Here is a 19,244-nt window from a genome sequence, read left to right as displayed (position 1 = left end):
ACAACCCGACCACGAGCAGACAACAGCCGAAGGCCACCAATAAGTCTTCAATGTAGTGAGAAACTCCCGCACCCTGAGTTCAGTGATAAATGACATCACACTTAACTCTGAAACACATAAATAAACTAAAAAAAATTAAAACTTACAAAACTTACAAATGCTAGGGGTGTATGAAATCATGACACAAAATTACTTCACACTTTCCAAAACAAACAAAACTCTGCACTTTTATTGCTGTTCTTCATCTCAAAGTCACAGTGAGTCCTTAACATTCAAAGTATAATCTAACTTAGCTTCCAAATAACTTCAAAGAAACAGATAACATCAGTTTACCTGAAACTTGACAAATTCATTAAAAACAAAGTTCCTGTAACTTCCTATCTACACATACACAAAGTTATTCATCTAGCATTTTTTCAATCATCACATTTTTTTTTATCTAAGACCAAAGGGCTATTGATTAGCTTGATAAAACTGAAAAATGTTTTTAAGGTTAAGTTATTTTTGGAAACTATTATATCGATTTCTGTTTGTTTAAAGAAATATCTCTTAATAAATATCTGTGTTTAAGATCACATATTTTTAATAAACAGTCATTTTACCCTGTTCTTGGTACCTGTAAGCATAATAAGTGCCATGTTACTAAATTTCTTGAAATTTAAGCAAGAAATGAATGAAGTATGGAATGAAAATGATTGGATATGACGACAAGGAGATATGGTCTGATTGCCAATGAGACAACTCAACCAGAGACCACAGGATAAATGATTGGATATGACGACAAGGAGATATGGTCTGATTGCCAATGAGACAACTCAACCAGAGACCACAGGATAAATGATTGGATATAAAGACAAGGAGATATGGTCTGACTGCCAATGAGACAACTCAACCAGAGACCACAGGATAAATGATTGGATATGACGACAAGGAGATATGGTCTGATTACCAATGAGACAACTTAACCAGAGACCACAGGATAAATGATTGGATATAAAGACAAGGAGATATGGTCTGATTGTCAATGAGACAACTCAACCAGAGACCACAGGACTAGTGGGCACTATAAGTCTTCAACAATTAACAGAACCCATACTGTATAGTTAGCTCAAAAGAGAAAACCAAAAACCAAAAGCATGCTTCATGCTAAAACAAAAATCAAAGGCATGCTTCATGCTAAAACAAAAATCAAAGGCATGCTTCATGCTAAAACAAAAATCATATAAGGCTGACACAGACTGACCTAATTTGAGGAGGCACAAATTTTTAGTGTAGTTTCCCATGTGAAATATCAAATCTACAAAAGGAAATTATTGAAGTTTTTAAAATTAGATTTATTTAAAATCAGATCCTGTGGGTAATACTTCATGTTTTAATTAGAGAGTTCTTGATCATTTTAAGCTAAAATAAGCATGGTTTTAAAACCATTTATCTTCATTTACTGGCTACAATGTCTTCTCAGTGATATAGTCAATCTGTCTTTATAGATCAATTTGTTTTACTACTTGGCAATGTTTATTAGCCCCAGTTGACTTTTAAAATGTAGATATCATTGAAAAAGCTCCAAATTATCTCCCTTTGGTGCAAAAATGCCATTTTTTGGCATTAAAATTGAAATATCTTTTTTAACTCATCGGTGACCTATTTTTTTTATTATTGTTTTCGAATAAGCTATACATAAACTAAATAATAGTAAAATTTTAGCGATTTCTGTAATTTAGTTCTTTTTTATTTCGATATTAACTCTATTTCTCCTATTAGTTCAACAGAAAAAAAAGGACATTAACAAAAATGTATGTTTCTTTCGAAGCCAGATTGTGAGCGTAAATGAACGGTGACCCCATTTTTTTATTTTATTTTTCTATTAAGTATAAGATAAAGTTCATTTATAGAAAAATATAGCGAAATCTTATATTAAATAAAAAAATTGAGTAAATAGAAATTTTGACTAATCTTCAACGAGACAGCAACCCAAAAATGCATTGTGACATCTTCATACCTGTCAACTGACCCGGATTCTGCGGGTGTGACCCGAGATTTTCACAATTCTGAGGGATCACCCGGATCACCCGCCGGGTCATTGAAATAACCCGGAAATTCTAAAATGACCCGATTTCACCCGTATTTCTTAGCCTTGAGATTGATTTTCATGACATAAGTAATATTCCTTTGAAATACCGGCAAATTCGTAATTCTTCCATGAACATGCAGTTCATCTAGCTATGTAAACTGTCAAATTAAGTGACCCATTAAGTGCATGGCTTCACCTGACAGCTTTGGTGACAAACACACTGTTGATTAACACCAATTACCTTAGCTTTAGGTCGTAAATAAATTGCCCTGTTGTTTTACAAAGATAGTTCAACTAAGAGTTACTTCCCCTTATTTATCACCATTCAAAATTATTCCTTATATTTACGTTTTATGAATAAACAAGATTAAATCATAATAATATAAAATTTATATACATATTGAAAAATAACTTTTCATTATTTTTATACCTTTATACAATTTTAAAAATGAAGGAAGACTTCAATTAATTGATAAAACACTGGTCAGTGGTGCATATTGGTTTGATCTCTAATTTCCAGCAACAATGATCAGGATAACATTTCAGATTGAAGTCGGTTCCCAAGTGACAATACATGATAACTTAATAAATTCTGTATGTAGATTTGTTACACGAAGTAAGTCTGTCTGGCATATGTCATATGGCCTTTACCTCAAAATCAAGCTAAAGTGGTAAGGATAAGTTCTTAATTATGAGTTGGGAGAAAAAATATACAACAGCTAATAATTTGGCAGTTTTAATCTTATTTATAGACTTTTCTTCCTTATCAGTAGACTAGTCATTAGATGACACTGATTATAAATCTAAATTTTTTTTCATATTTGAATGTTGTTCTTTTTCAGTTCGAAAGTGTTTAAGTCAGCAGTACAGATGATGATGACTGTGAACAGACGACCTTCAGGAGTCCTAGATGATAAAATATCTTTACTGGAACCTGAACCTGAACTGGAAGGTATTTATCATTTATTAACCAATTTTCTGACAGTTCTTCAGGTAGTAAGACAACATGAAATAACATGAACAACCTGATTAATCTGAGGCATAATGACTTTCTGCTGGAAGAAAAAGCATGTTTGGTTCACTGACCAAGATAATTTTATGATGGATAAGCTTTGTCATAATCTGTTATAAAATATATTTATTTTAACCAATCTCTCAGTTTTCACTTTAAGTTCCTTCTGAAATTGTCCAAAAAGGAAATTTTTAAATAATTGAACCTTTTGTGACTAGAATGAGAAGTGAAAAGATTTAGTTTCTTTTCCTTTTATAATTTTTCAGTTAGCGGTCCTTACATATTTCCAAAATTGATATGCAACTATGTCTATCTTTTTCAGACACAAGTTTGGATGCTAAGGCAGCAGAGATGGCCTCATTACTGGGTCGAAGGTCAGACATGGATGATGACAATGCAAGTGATGGTCGTGCATCAACAATCACAACACCAATTACACAGAGAAGGTAACATTCACTTTTGAATATACAGTGAAACCTGTTTTAAGAGATATTGGGTCTTTTAATACAGGTTTTATCTATATGAAATGCACTACAGATGGACCTTAAATTAATGGTCTTATCACACAATCAGGTTTGATGGAACAGCTTTATGTATTAGTATAAGGACTAGAATTTGAAAAACACCAAAAAAAGACATCAATTCTGCTCAATCTATATACATGAATTGTGAATGACCATAGTTGCATCAAATGTTAAAAAAGGATAAACTGAATATTATAACTAACAAATCTATGTTCAGAATATAATAAATGTCTTTTTTTATTTCAGAAACAGAGGGAAATCACCTAATATTGAACCTCCATCTTTAAAAGCTCAGGACTTTCAGGTCTGTATTTCCAAATGGTGAAATAATCTTGTATTTGCTATTTAAGAATGCTTAGAAGCGGCTAATCACTATTGCATACTTTGTTTGCTCTCAGAATATTTTATTACGCAACATTTCCAGTTAAATAAATTTTCTAAAGGTAATCATGTATAGTATAAAGTTTCTTAATAAGGCCATCTTGAACAATGCTTCAAAAGTATTTATCTTGTAAGCCTAATTTATAAATTTAAGTTCCAAATTATGATGAAAACATCAAAGGAAACATACCTATTTATACTTTTCATACGCTTCTAAATTTTTTCAATATTGACAAGAAAAAAAAGTTTTGACCTTTTGTTTATGTTTTGAGAAACAATATACCAAAAAAAAAATATAATTTAAAAAGGTGGCTTTCTTAGTTACAGACTTGTAGAATATCGAATCTTACCCTTAAAAATATTTGTCAGCATCCAATTAAAATTATCTTTACAAACTGAATTGCATTAGAATGTGAGTTTTTATAGCTGATAACTGTTATGAAAGTAAATATTTTAAGATATTTATAACAATGTATTTTAGATCTGTGTGACAGTTATAGAAGCTCGACAGTTAGCTGGTGTAAATATGGATCCTGTCGTGTGTGTTCAAGTAGGAAATGAGAAAAAATACACAAGTGTCAAAGAATCTACAAACTGTCCTTATTACAACGAGGTAAGAATAGATCATTGACCTTACTTGCAGAGTCTAAAAATTTTGAAACCATTTGAAAATAAGTTTTCTTATAACTGATTTACACAGTTCAAATAAAAATCAAAATTCAAGACATTTGGTAAATTTCTTTTCCTATAGAAAGAAAAATAAATGTTGAATGATAACCTAAAAAAAAGAATAGACTGTAAAATAAGAAAGTTCAGTTGTGACAACACTTGTAGGGTAAATAAAGTTCTAACAGCTATTTTACAACCTAAGATAGAAAAATATAATATATATTGGTTATCATACAACCTATAATAAAGAACAGACTCTGACTCAATATAACTAAGTTTCGGTGAGTTGTAGTTGAATTAACAAAGATTTTCATGGATTTTCATTGAAACTTAAGGACATTATGAGGGTTTACAATTCTTCTCTGCCTGCTGAAGAAAGAGAGCCAGACAAATTTATAGAAATAGAATCCAAAATATTTATATTATTATTTTCATGAGTACCAATTTTCGTGGATTGAGGGAAACTGACACTTTCGTGTATATTTAATTTCATGGTTTTGCCAAAGTCTGCATACAAGCAAATGAAAAATTTATAATTCGTTTAACATTTAAAAACCGTGGTTAACCTGAACCCACAAAATCCACGAAAACTGGTATACAACAAATATTGATGAATCCACAGTAATTGGGTTTTTTTAATGTCTGAATATTACATAAATGTACTACTTTTGTTCTTGCAGTATTTTGTATTTGACTTTCACATGGCTCCTGCAATGTTATTTGATAAAATCATCACACTGACAGTAAGTACTACAAGAATTAGGTATAAATAGTTTGATTTACAGACTAATCCTCTTGTAACTGGACATGTGGGTATATTTCACATGTTATAAGTTGCTATAAGGATAATTGAAAAATGAACTGTACGGTACTCATCGTCAAGGTCAATGGGGATTAAGGTTATAAAAGAATTGATATGGTAAATACTGTGGTTTTCATTTATCACTCTTGATCTAGCTTACATTGTATTGATTTTATAATTACACCTCATCTTATTATCCTGAATTTTGATTGGTTGATAACTGATATATTTTTCATAAATTCTTTTATCATATTTCACTATCCAAAAGGTTATTACACTATGATATTCATTTTTTCCCCTAGGAGCTTGACCCCATTTCATGGATCAGTGAACAAGTTTAAGCTTATATGGTCAAGTCCATATCTCAGATACTATAAGCAATAGGTCTTCTATATTTGGTGTACATAATGATTGTAAGATGTACATGTCCAAATGGCAGGTGTCATCTGACCTTGACCTCCTTTACATTGTTAAGTAGCTAAAGGTTGTTTTTGTGTTTTGGTCTATTTTCATATTACTGTATGCAATAGGTCAGCTATATTTGGTGTATGGAAATATGTTATAATGAACATGTCAGTCTGGCAGGTTTTATTTGACCCTCATTCCATGGTTCATTGTTCAATGTTAAGTTTTTGATTTGATTTGATTTGTCCGTGTTTCAACACCACTTTTAATACCAGTTTTCATTTGTGGAGGAAGCCAAAGTCCTTGGAGAAAACAACTGACCTTTAGTAAGAAAACTGACAATTCTAGTTAATTAAGATTGGAGTCGATTGCATCCACACTTACGAGGTTCGAACTCACCACCTTAGTGTTAATTAGCTAGTGATTACAGAAGTAACTACTTTGACCACTTGGCCACCTAGGCCCTGTTAAGTTTTTGTGCTGTTTGTTTTTCTTAAAATATCAGCAAAAGGTCAACTATTTTTGGTGTATAGGACGATTGTAATGTTCATATGTCTGTCTGGTAGGTATCATCTGACCTTGACCTCATTTTCATAGTTCATTGGTCAATGATAAGTTTTCGTAGTTAATTGGTTTTTTTTAGATACTGTAGATTCATTTATTTTCGTGGTTATCAATTTTTCGTGGATTGCTGGAAACTTGCATATTCATGGGTATTTGATTTTAGTGGTTTTGCCAATCTCTGTATACAAAGCCTATTGAAAATATGATATTCATTGAACATTTGAATTCGTGGTTCACCTGTACCCACGAAACCCTTGAAAATTGGCATCTAACGAATAATAATGAATCCATAGTACTTTATTTGATACATCAATTATATATGAGATCTATGGAATTATTGTAAAGTGTACATGTCCTGCAGTGTTCATCCGACATGTATCTCATATTTATGGTCCATTGGTCAATATAAAGTTTTCATAGTCTGGCTAGTTTTCTGTAGGTCAACGTTATACAATGTAAGGAATGATTGTAAGGTGTACATGTACTTATAATTTGGTTTATCGGACCTTGACCTTGAAACTAGCAATGTTTGAAGTATGATATATTATTGTTTATAAGAGCTTAGGTAAAAGCTTAAATTTTTTGTCGAGTCTGCAACTTTTGTTGCAGAAAGCTCAACATAGGGATAGTGATCCGGCGGCGGCTACGGTGGCGGCGTTAGCTCACTTCTTAAAAGCTTTTTATTTTAGAAGGTGGAAGACCTGGATGCTTCATACTTTGTATATAGATGCTTCATGTTACGAAGTTTCCGTCAGTCACATGTCCAATGTCCTTAACCTCATTTTCATGGTTCAGTGACCACTTGAAAAAAAAGTTTAAATTTTTTGTAATGTTGAATTCTCTCTTATTATAAGTAATAGGATAACTATATTTGATATGTGCGTACCTTGCAAGGTCCTCGTGTCTGTCAGACAGTTTTCACTTGACCTCGACCTTATTTCATGGATCAGTGAACAAGGTTAAGTTTTGGTGGTCAAGTCCATATCTCAGATACTATAAGCAATAGGGCTAGTATATTCGGTGTATGGAAGGACTGTAAGGTGTACATGTCCAACTGGCAGGTGTCATCTGACCTTGACCTCATTTTCATGGTTCAGTGGTAATAGTTAAATTTTTGTGTTTTGGTCTGTTTTTCTCATACCATATGCAATAGGTCTACTATATTTGTTGTATGGAATGATTGTTAAGTGTACATGTCTAGCGGGCAGATGTCATGTGACCTTGACCTCATTTTCATGGTTCAGTGGTCAAAGTTAAGTTTTTGAGTTTTGGTCTTTTTATCTAATGCTATATGCCATAGGTCAACTATATTTGGTGTATTGGAAATATTTTATGATCTTTATGTCAGTCGAGCAGGTTTTATTTAACCGTGACCTCATTTTCACGGTTCATTGCACAGTGTTAAGTTTTTGTGTTTTGGTCTATTTTTCTTAAACTATAAGTAATGTGTCAACTATATATTTTGTATAGAAGCATTGTTACCTGTACCTGTCTGCCTGGCATGGTTCATCTGACCTAGACCTCTTTTTCAAGGTTCATTAGTCTTTGTGTAGTTATCTTGGTTAATGTTAAGTTTATGTGACAGTTGTAATAAAGCTTAGCTTTATACTTAGGACTATCAACATAATATCAATGATTAGTATAAAAGGTGAGACATTTCAGCGTGTGCACTCTTGTTTAGTACATCTTTTAATATTTTTCATGACACATTATTGTCACAGTAATTTCTCATTATATATTTCTATATTTAATGTATAAGTTTCATCATTGATCAAAGATAAACAGCAATCATTGATCAATGATTATGAAACTATCCAAACAATGTTATTATTAATTGGTATGGTATAATTAAGTCAACAATTTAACTAGAATTGTATTGTCACACTTCAAACAATATGTTTTCCAGTAGGCGTAATTGAGATAATACAATTTGCAGAAAATATTTGAAAACTGAAATTATATAGGATTTTCCTAATGGATAGAAATCAATTTGTAATTAAAACTAAGCTATTAATATTTCTATATCACATAATTTACGTATAATATTTAATGGTCATGTATTTTTATTAAGTGATTAAAGGTAGAATCGTTAGCATGCATCATAAAATGTTTTGATCAAATTTCCATGTAATTTACAGCAAGTAGAAATTCTTATGATTTATATTCCAAAGTATAGATTGTAACTTGGATAAGGGGAGAAAACTCAGATCTATTGAGTTAATTTGGTGACATTTTTATAGCACCATAGCATGTGAAAGTATAATTCATTTGATCTGAAAACAAGGAAGATAATAGTAAATAAAAAAACATCGCATGTAGACTGTTCAATGCCCTCTTGACAGATTTATAACCCAAGTTCTTCCCTCAACACTTTCTTTATTTGGATTGAGCTGGTGTTTGTGATGTCCAAAACCTAAATGCTCCAGTGGTCAAAATTGTTTCAGGATTACCTGTTTCAAGGTGATTTAACACAATAGGCCTTCACAAACATGATTATTAAATGGGTAATGAATAGAATCCTTCTGTCATAATGTTATCCTTCTGTGATCAAATAAGATTACATGCTGGCCCTTTAGTCTCTGGTGGATATTTGTCTCATTTGCAATCATACCAAATCTCCTTGTTTTTTTCATATTTTCAGCTTTAGGTATGTTCCTCAGTAAATATTTCCCTGTAGGGCTCCAACTACTATTAACTTGTATAAGGTATTTGTTACAGTAAACTTTCTTTAGTTGTTTTTCAGGGAACAATATAATTTGTTTCACCATTTGTTTGACAATTCCAGTTCAATAGATTTATTCAGAGGTCAAGCACTTTGCCCCATATCCTAGCTCTTATGTTTTTTTTATAATTCAGAAGTTAGATTCAATTGTGAACTAGTTGTATGTATACCACTGCTTTAAGAGAGGAGAGTACTGATCTATTTAGAATGTCACTTATATATATATGATTTAGTCACATTTATTCCAAAACATTGAGTAGGGATATAATGAGTGATCTCTAATTTAATCTTGTTTGCTGTTATATGTGTAGTTGTTTTTCATACTTCATATCATTCAATAAGCATTCATCATTTTACATGTTGTGTAGTTAGTGTTGTAAATCCTTTATGTTTAGGCTAAAGCTTTTATATTTGTTTTGTCCCGTGTTTTTTTAAATGAAAGAGCTATACAACATTTCTTTAAATTCTTAGACAGATTATACCATTTGAGTCACATGATTTAATTAGATGAAAGCCTTATTCAAACAATTGCAGCAAAACAACAGAATGCACTTAGTCTTGTTGGGTGTTCAGTACATAGTATTTTGAAATAACTATGATCAGTTGCATGGTTCCTAAGATATAAAAATCACTTATTTAAAAAACGCTTGTAGTCATTGAAGGATTATACATATCATATCAAGTACTTGTATTAATCCCAGTGAATGATTATTTGAAAGAGTAAAGTATGAATTGACGTGCAGCATGGATGGATATATTTATGCCCCTGTAACTTAACATTTTTGAGTTATGTCCCTTTTTAACATTATCAGCAAGTTGGGGCATCATCTGTGTCTTGTGGACACATTCTCCATTTATTTATGTTTTTAACCTTTTGCCTTGATTTATACCATGTTGTGGAATGAAATGTATATATTTGTGTTTTAGGTATTGCATTCTCGTAATATTTTGCGAAAGGGTACCAATATAGGATCATTCAAGATGGATCTTGGCAATATATATGGGACATCTGGTAGATTTCATTACAATTATTATTCTTGATTGATTGGTTTGGTTTCTAATAACTTGTATAAACCAATGTCATTTAATGATGCATGTCTTTGGTCTAACCTACCAAGATGTTCTTTAACCTAAAGTGTTGACAATTAATACATACCTTCCATTATTCCTCTTCTGAGTTGACTGTTTCTCTAATGTAGGAATAATATTTAAAATTGAATATTTATAAGGTTTATATCGTTAAATAGTTATAATAAGAGACTTTATGAACTTTTAAAATAAATTTGGTAGACCAAAAAAATTCAAAAACATGAAAATGGCATTATTTTATATCATGTTATTGTGGTTTAAAGCATTTCTTTGTGTATTGCTTTTATTATATGCTTCCAGCTAGGGTTTCACAAACAAATCATTATGTTCAGAAACTCAGGCTCTCATATAAATATATATATTGCATACAAAAGAAAACATATACTGTATATGAAGGAAATAATTTGCTGGTGGTACTTATATGCTTTGAATTTATATCATTATTCTATACAGATGAGATTCATCAATTTCTTGTCTTATACACTGCTTTGGTCTGTATCACATAAGTTCTGGTTTGGGGAATATCTTGTTATTTATTTAGCTACTGCATGTAGTATAAAGTGTTGATTTCTTACAATATTTCAACACTTACAAAGTCATTTTCTACATTAAAGTTTTGCTCATTATATAGACGTTAAAACTTTTAGAAGATAACAGAATTTTAGACTATTGAGGACTGAATCATTAAACATTAATGAATTGCGAATAAATTGAAATAACATCTTGAAATGCTACATGTAGAAGGTGACATTATTTAGAATATAACATAAGTTTGATTTTCAGGTATACGGATGATAATCTATCATATAAACTGTATATCTTATATCAGGTATGTCAGTCTGGCCGACTTCTACGCAGTAATAAACCATTAGGAATGTATAAATTGGATGTAGCCACTGTCTATGCAAGCCAAGGTCTGTACTCTGCATATAGTCCATGTGACTCTAGTCCAAATGTGTGTTGTCTGTTTTACTTATCTTTTTGTACTTTTCTTCAATATTGCTTATTGCTACAATTGAAACATCTTTGTTTTCATTTTCGCTCTTTAGCGAACTTACTCAACTTATTCAAAACTTACTATTTTAAGCCTTTTTCATTAATTTTATCTTTAAATAATTCCTTTTTAACAGTAATCCTTGGCTTTTCCCTTCATGAGAAGTATAGATAGTTGGGCTGATTTTCAATTTTGGGTAAAACTTTGTAGACATTTAGAACTCTTTTAATTGAAAAAAGAGGGAGAAGATAAAATTAATGTAGCATTGTTAGACTTGCAAAGAAATCACAATTTAAGGCACATTTTAGATGTATTCCATTTACTTCTAGATTTATACACATACCGGTATTTTAAATAGATAATGTGTTCCATGCAGGTGCACAATACACTAGTGAATAATATTTCATTAGTTTTTTTTGATAAGGTTTGTCTATGTAAGTGTAAAAATACATTTTGTTCTTGCATCCACATTTGTAAATTTAAATAATCCAAAATACAGCCCAATTATGTACAGTTTGCATTATGTTTTTGTGGATCTGTTAGTGCGCTCTCCAATGTGTTGATTGATGTCAGTTTTTTAATAGTATTCAGATAAAGCAAATTGATGTTTCCTACCCATAAGTCTGAAGTAGCTTAAATGTAGATCTTATTGGAATCCATTATTTAAAAAGTTATAATGCTTGTTTGTATGATACCAGCTTAAAACATAACATCAATTTACAAGTTGTATAACATTGAGGGCAAAGCAAATAGGGTAGGTAGCAAAACTCTTAAGCACAATTATTTTTATGCCCCACCTACGATAGTAGAGGGGCATTATGTTTTCTGGTCTGTGCGTCCGTTCGTCCGTCCGTTCGTTCGTCTGTTCGTTCGTCCGTCTGTCCCGCTTCAGGTTAAAGTTTTTGGTCAAGGTAGTTTTTGATGAAGTTGAAGTCCAATCAATTTGAAACTTAGTATACATGTGCCCTATGATATGATCTTTCTAATTTTAATGCCAAATTAGAGTTTTGACCCCAATTTTACGGTTCACTGAACATAGAAAATGATAGTGCAAATTTCAGGTTAAAGTTTTTGGTCAAGGTAGTTTTTGATAAAGTAGAAGTCCAATCAACTTGAAACTTAGTATACATGTTCCCTTTGATAAGATCATTCTAATTTTAATGACAAATTAGAGAATTTATTCCAATTTCACGGTCCACTAGACATAGAAAATGATAGTGCGAGTGGGGCATCCGTGTACTTTGGACACATTCTTGTTAGTCATGAATCACATCAAGTGTATGCCTGCAACCTTTAAGACTAAAACAAAAAGTGGAAGTGGTGTAGAAATGTGATAATATCAACCTGTTTTTTGTCAGGAAGGGACCTTTGGTAAAGCATGATAACTTATCTTACCAAATTCATCTGTTTGGCTTCATGAAATTTAGTATAAAGTCTTGTCTGAGTATACTGTTACTGCTGTACCATTTAGTACTTCTGTTTGGCTTTCTGATATTTGGTATAAAGTCTTGTCTGAGTATACTGTTACTGCTGTACCATTTAGTAGTTCTGTTTGGCTTTCTGATATTTGGTATAAAGTCTTGTCTGAGTATACTGTTACTGCTGTACCATTTAGTAGTTCTGTTTGGCTTTCTGATATTTGGTATAAAGTCTTGTCTGAGTATACTGTTACTGCTGTACCATTTAGTAGTTCTGTTTGGCTTTCTGATATTTGGTATAAAGCCTCATTTTGATATACTGCACCTTGTGGTACATAGTTCCATTGATTGTTCATGAATTTATTGATTATCAAATACTTTTTAGGTATAAAGCTTCCTGTGAGCATGCTTTACCAGAAGGCCTTCTCAAATCATTTGATCATCAACCTCTTGTTTAAGGAATACTTAAAGCAGGGGTATAATTTAGCAATAATTCACAGTTCAAATGTATATTCTTTCAATGTAATAACATACATTTTCAAATCTTTGTGATACCATTTAGACTGAACCAGAATTAAAAAAAAGTAATAGGTATAACTGAATATGCAAAATAGAAAAACTAGAGTTCCAAAATGAAATGGACTTACTGCGTTAATCCACTACTGTTCACTCTATATCCCTTGTTTAGGACTATTGGAAGACTGTTATAAACTATAAGTTGACCTTTGACACATTCCCCATTTCCTTTCTCAATTTTATTATTTACTTCCAGAAATTAGACATATATCTTTTTTCTTTAAATATACTGTTACCATATTCATTATATTCTTACCACTTTTATTCATAATAAAAAATACAAAGTTGATTTAGTGTTTTATGCATTGATGAGACTTGACGATTGCTCATATTATGATGTCTGCTCTGTGATAAAGATAATCTGTCATCAGACACAATACATTAAGATGTTTTTTATCATATAGAGATGAATTACAACCAATAAAGCCCCAATGCATTAAAACACTGTAGAAAACATACAATTGACTTTTTTTCTCCATTAATGCCCTCTGTTATTTGTAGAATATTATCTTCAATAATCTTATTAATTTGACAGTAATGATATAATTCAGTTTATTGATATGTTATTGTTCCTACATATATAGGTTATTAAATCACAATTTTTTTTCTGAAAATTCAAGGATAATTAATGCAGAGGTTTTTTGAGCATATTCTACATGTCTTTGTTATTATAGATCACCAGTTTTACCATAAGTGGGCCATGTTAACAGACCCAGATGACATCAATGGTGGTCTAAAGGGATACCTCAAATGTGATATTGCTGTAATAGGCAAAGGAGATTCCATAAAGGTAGGCTACCCTTCATATACAAATTATAAAAAGAATAAACCACTTTTATGGTACCATTTTCCTTGGTAACGAATGGTGTGCATGTGCCCTTATTGTAAATAGATTATATGATGAATTACTATATTAAAGAACTAGAGGCTAATGTATGTTAATGTGACCTTCATACATGTACATGTGAAATATGTTTAGTTGAATTATTAGTAAACAATTTTGATAGAATTATCAGAAAGATTGGACTGTTTGAAGAGAAGGCTAATGCATCCATGAGGTTTGTAGTGATCATGCTGATAGTAATTGGAAATGAAATATAAAACAGTTCAAATAGCTGAGTTGATCCAATGTTTCTACTTCTAATAACAGAACTCTTATAAAAATATCTATATTAAAAGAACGACCAAAAATACCTAGCACCAATAACAAAATATAGAATGTGTCTATTGATTCACAGGTGTTTCCAACTGATCAACGACGTATTAATAAAATTTTGTTTTTAACAGGTTCCTCCAAAAACAGACAAAGATGAGGATGATATTGAAGGGTAATTATGTACACATTAGCTTAAAACGCTTTTTTATTTTAGACTACTAGGTTCCATTTACATAATAAGTATTGGGATGATAAAAAAGAGACATTTTTTATTACAAATACAAATTTTCAGTTTGTTCAACTAGTCCTATTTAACTGTTTTGGGTTTTGATGTTAGTACAATGTCTTTGGCATATTTTATAAAGATTACTCTAGAAATATATTTTGTTCATACTAAAATTGATATGCAATATGTTTATTTTCCACAATTAGTCAGTCTCTAAGGGTGCCAACCCCAGAATAGCCTAATGATTTGATATTTGCATGATTGCAATTGCCTTATGATAAATATTCAAACATTCAAGTTATGAAATTATTTGTATAACCATAAGTATAACTGTTATATTATAAATTACATAAGTTGTGTATGAATATATGAATCTTTCGTTCTAAAAAAATAATTTATGAACAAAGAAAGATAACTCTATTTAAAAAATATGGCATAAATGTGTTCCATTACAACTCAAATTATGAACAAAGAGAGATAACTCTATTGTAAAAAAAATATTGCATAAATGTGATCTAGTGCAATTGAATTGCTAAATGCTTTTGTTTACAGAAATCTGTTGTTACCAGATGGTGTGTCCTCTGACAGATCACGTGCCAAATATGTGATACGTATACACAAAGCTCAGGGTTTACCTAAGATGAATACAGGAATCGTGGCCAATGTTAAGAAAGCATTCACTGGTGAAAGTAAAGATTTGGTAGATCCTTATGTTAAAGTGTCTTTTGCTGGTCATATAGTAAGTCTTATGGTTAAAATTAAAATCATATTTATATAAATAATAAAATTCCAAACACTTAAGTATTTTGTTTTATAAATAGGAAAAAAAAGAAACTGCTAGTTTTATCTTCTGCTGGTTCCACACTTTGCTACCCTGAGGCCTTGTACAGTTACTATTCAATATGAGTTATTGCTCATTGTTGAAGGTAACACAGTTGTTGTTTACCTCCTTGTCCTTTGGTTTGTGGTGTAAAGTTGTCTGATTAGCAATATTACCATATCTCCTTATTTTTATAAATCTATTATATAGTAAAACAAATTATGAAGGTTTTTATCAATGGAAATAAGGAAAGGGGCCATATTATATTTATTTCCTTTCGTCCATCCATTCATTTGTTTTAATTTGTGGTACTTACTTGAGATGAATGCATATTTTGATCTAAGTCTATATTTAAGGCTACATTAGATTGTACTGAATTTAACTTTATAAATTTTTAAACCTTTATTTTGTATTGCAGGGTAAAACAGATGTACAGAAAGGGTTCTATGAACCTATATGGAACCAACAGATAGTCTTCACAGAAATGTTTCCACCATTGTGTCGTAGGCTCAAAATACAATTAAGGGACAAAAACAAAGTCAATGATGATGTTATAGGAACCCACTTTTTAGATCTAGCCAAAATATCTAATGAGGGAGACAAAGGTATAACTTGTAAAATGATATGTATCACATAAGAACCATACAAATGCATGTATGAAAGATAAGCACCCTTGCTTATTGCATTGAGGGACCAATTTTCAGTTCGTGTGACCTAAAAGGCCAGTGTGAGCTGCTCTTATGATTAAGTACCCCTGATTTGTCATCTGTTACCTGTAAACATATTCATTTTTTGGTTGTACTTTTTATTTCAACCAGTCTTGAAAACCTGTATGAGTTACTGTAGTCAGTTGTAAACATTTTGCACTCCCATAATCTGTTGGATGTCAAAAATGTTGTCCAATAAATTTGTTAAAGGATTGTCCTCATTTGGGATAATAGACTTACTAATTCTGTGTAAAGTTGTGCATAGACCTCTGTATTAGGCTCCTCAAAGCCTCTATTTATGATTATTAATTGTCAGTGTATGTAACAATATAATGTGTTCAATGATATGTTAAAACATTATATTGGATATTTTGACAACACATTGTAATTGCATATTGAAGTAGTTCAGATAAAAATCAATATTACTATTTTATCTGTAGGTTTTCTGCCAACTTTTGGTCCTTGTTGGATAAATTTGTATGGATCAACAAGAGACTACAGCCTGTTAGACGAACACACCCACTTGAATGATGGACTTGGAGAAGGAGTGTCCTACAGAGGCAGACTATTGATTTCCATGAAAACAGAAATTTTAGAGAATTCTGACTCTTCCTGTCCAGCCTCTGTAGAATTAGAGAGTGCATTACCTGTACCTGAGGTAGATACATATCAAAATGTTCATGTTCTTGGACAAATTTGATTATGTAGCTATAGATTTGAAGGTCAAATGAAAAAAAATGTTTTTATTTCTATTGAACTTCAATTCTAGTTTTCTGAAATGTTGTGGCAGTGAAAAAGTAGTTCCTATTTAGTGTTGTAAAAGCATGATGAATACAAATCAGCATATAGATTGTCAATTTCAGGTTTAGTCATAATGGGAGATAACTGCAATGAATTTTACTAAAGTTAAATTGGTGTAAATGAACAACAACTTACAAACAAAATGTTATGTTTGCACTTTTATTATGAGAATTTAAATAAGACCCCAGTTACAAAGAGCCATTTCATAACCCTAAAATTAAGTCTTGAAAAATATGCCAATTTTTTTAAACTGATGTTTTAAGTATCTAGATAAAAGAACGTGTGAAAGTACATTACAAATATGAATCATTTCTTTTAGATTTAATTTTCCAAACAATTAAATGTAAATCAGTAATCATTAAGATTTGGGATTATCTGAGTGAGTGGCATTTATCTTTCCTTTTCAATTGTAACTAATACACAATGGTGAAACACACAGTTGAAACTAAATTATTTTCCAATTGTGCAAAATATCTGCTAAAATCCAGAAATCAACATGAAAATTGAGGCTACAATATTATCTTTATTAAAAATATGTCAGTGAAATGAAGAATCACAAGTCCTTTTAATTTTCCTGCTTATAAACCTCTGATAAAACAGTTGTCAAATGAGTGAGTTTCTTTCTGTCTGCTGTAATACAGAAATTATGGTACCAGTTATATTTATATTGGAATTGTTATTGACACAAAATGTAATTTTATTATAGAATGCAGTTGGGAAACCAGAAGAGTTTTTCCTTTATGGTTGTGTTATTGAGTCCACCATGATAGACAAGAAATATGCAGATAAACCAGTTCACTTTGAAATCAGTATTGGTAAGTCATTGTTAAACAAGCTATTATCTGGATTTTACAAGGAAATCTGTTTGCATGATGGTCTCAAACACGAAAATGCCAAAATATCTCTTCACTTTATATCATGCGCCCATACTTTAAAGGAGTTGCAGTCAAATTTCTACTTTTGTACATTAATTATGATATGTATAACTATCTCTATACCTTTGTAATTGTATGGTCAATTCTGTCTTGCAAGTGACAAATGTTTAAGTCATAATTACCTATAGTTCATGCCTAAGCAACAACAATTATTTATATCACAGATATCTTTAAGGCTTTTCTACCTCAGGAAAAGTTATTCCCTGTTTAATATCTCCTGAGTCATTTAGTTTCTTGTTAATGATTTTCTGAAGGGTATTCCACCAAGTAAACTGGTTGTTATAAAACATCTTTTCAATGATTGAAAAGGAAATACAAATGCAATGTCAGCCATGTAGTTGAGAGGAAAAATAAAGAACTGAAGAAGGCCAATGGCCGAAACGTCTTGAAAAATTGGTTTATTTATACAATTATATAAACAGATCACATGTTAAAAAATAATGTTATTATGATGTACTTTTCACAGGAAATGCAGGAAACACATTAGATGGTTATAACCCACCAACAAAGAAAAAACGCAGCGACAGTAGTAGTGAGGAAACCGACTCGGATGAATCAGCTGATGAAGATCAACCATTAGTATCCAACACCGTTCCTTCTGAACAACCAAAATGGCACAGTACAACTCCACCATTACGACCAAATTCTAGAGACAAATTTTATTATAATTTGCCGTATTATGAGGACAAGCCATGTGTTTATGTAAAGCAGGTTTTTGAGGACCATAGAAGGAGAATGTATAACACTAACATTATAGACAAAATAGCGGAGAAACTGGTGGGTACTTATACAGGAGATTTTTACAGTCTTTAATATAGTAATGCAAAAGAATATTAGTTTTACATGTACCTGTATATAATGGCCACAGTACATTATGTTTTTAATTTGTATAACACACATGGCCCAAAGACATCATTCAGTTCATTTAGTTTATCATGCTCTTTTTATGTTGAAAGAATATTTTCGAAAAGATTGCCTGAAAAAACTTATTTAAGAAAAGCTATTATTTGAGAATTTTAAGCTGTGATGTTCTCGACCAGTACCTTGAATAATAACTAAAGTTCATGTTAAAAAAACTGAGTAACCTTTAAACAAAATTATATGTATAAGGGGAAATACTGTTGATTACAACTGTCCAATTTCATTAAAAATTTATAATTTATTTTTTAAGGAGGATGGCATTCATGATTTTAATCACATGATCAATGAGGAACAACCTTTTCCAGAAAAACGATTAAGGGGTGTGTTTGAAGAATTAGGATCAGGCTGTTCTAAGTTTGTTTCTATAGTTAGAAGTACTACCGCTGGATCAGGAGCAGGCAAAACTAAACTGGATAAAGAAAGGCAGAAATTATTATTACGAGAAATGGTA

General features: G+C 31.2%; 1 protein-coding gene across 14 annotated transcripts in view; it reads left to right on the top strand.

Annotated features, from left to right (window-relative positions):
- Nucleotides 1-19,244, top strand: part of LOC139502288 (otoferlin-like) — a 135,544-nt gene that overhangs the window by 51,184 nt on the left and 65,116 nt on the right. For 8 of the 14 annotated variants that reach the window (XM_071291809.1, XM_071291800.1, XM_071291785.1 and 5 more), the window contains 14 exons: nt 2,914-3,023; nt 3,406-3,529; nt 3,854-3,911; nt 4,470-4,601; nt 5,338-5,400; nt 11,069-11,153; nt 13,902-14,017; nt 14,515-14,555; nt 15,162-15,348; nt 15,848-16,034; nt 16,577-16,794; nt 17,644-17,752; nt 18,339-18,649; nt 19,044-19,241. In XM_071291809.1, the coding sequence (XP_071147910.1) occupies nt 2,914-3,023; nt 3,406-3,529; nt 3,854-3,911; nt 4,470-4,601; nt 5,338-5,400; nt 11,069-11,153; nt 13,902-14,017; nt 14,515-14,555; nt 15,162-15,348; nt 15,848-16,034; nt 16,577-16,794; nt 17,644-17,752; nt 18,339-18,649; nt 19,044-19,241 (1,939 nt within the window). Of the gene's footprint in view, nt 1-2,913; nt 3,024-3,405; nt 3,530-3,853; nt 3,912-4,469; nt 4,602-5,337; nt 5,401-10,077; nt 10,163-11,068; nt 11,154-13,901; nt 14,018-14,514; nt 14,556-15,161; nt 15,349-15,847; nt 16,035-16,576; nt 16,795-17,643; nt 17,753-18,338; nt 18,650-19,043; nt 19,242-19,244 lie in introns of all 14 variants that reach the window. The other 6 variants (XM_071291816.1, XM_071291792.1, XM_071291734.1 and 3 more) reach the window with 1 other exon arrangement.

The sequence above is a fragment of the Mytilus edulis genome, chromosome 1 (genome assembly GCF_963676685.1).
Source record: "Mytilus edulis chromosome 1, xbMytEdul2.2, whole genome shotgun sequence".
Classification (NCBI taxonomy): domain Eukaryota; kingdom Metazoa; phylum Mollusca; class Bivalvia; order Mytilida; family Mytilidae; genus Mytilus; species Mytilus edulis.
The sequence above is the reverse complement of the archived record's forward strand: the minus strand, read 5'-3'. Positions and strand labels throughout refer to the sequence as shown.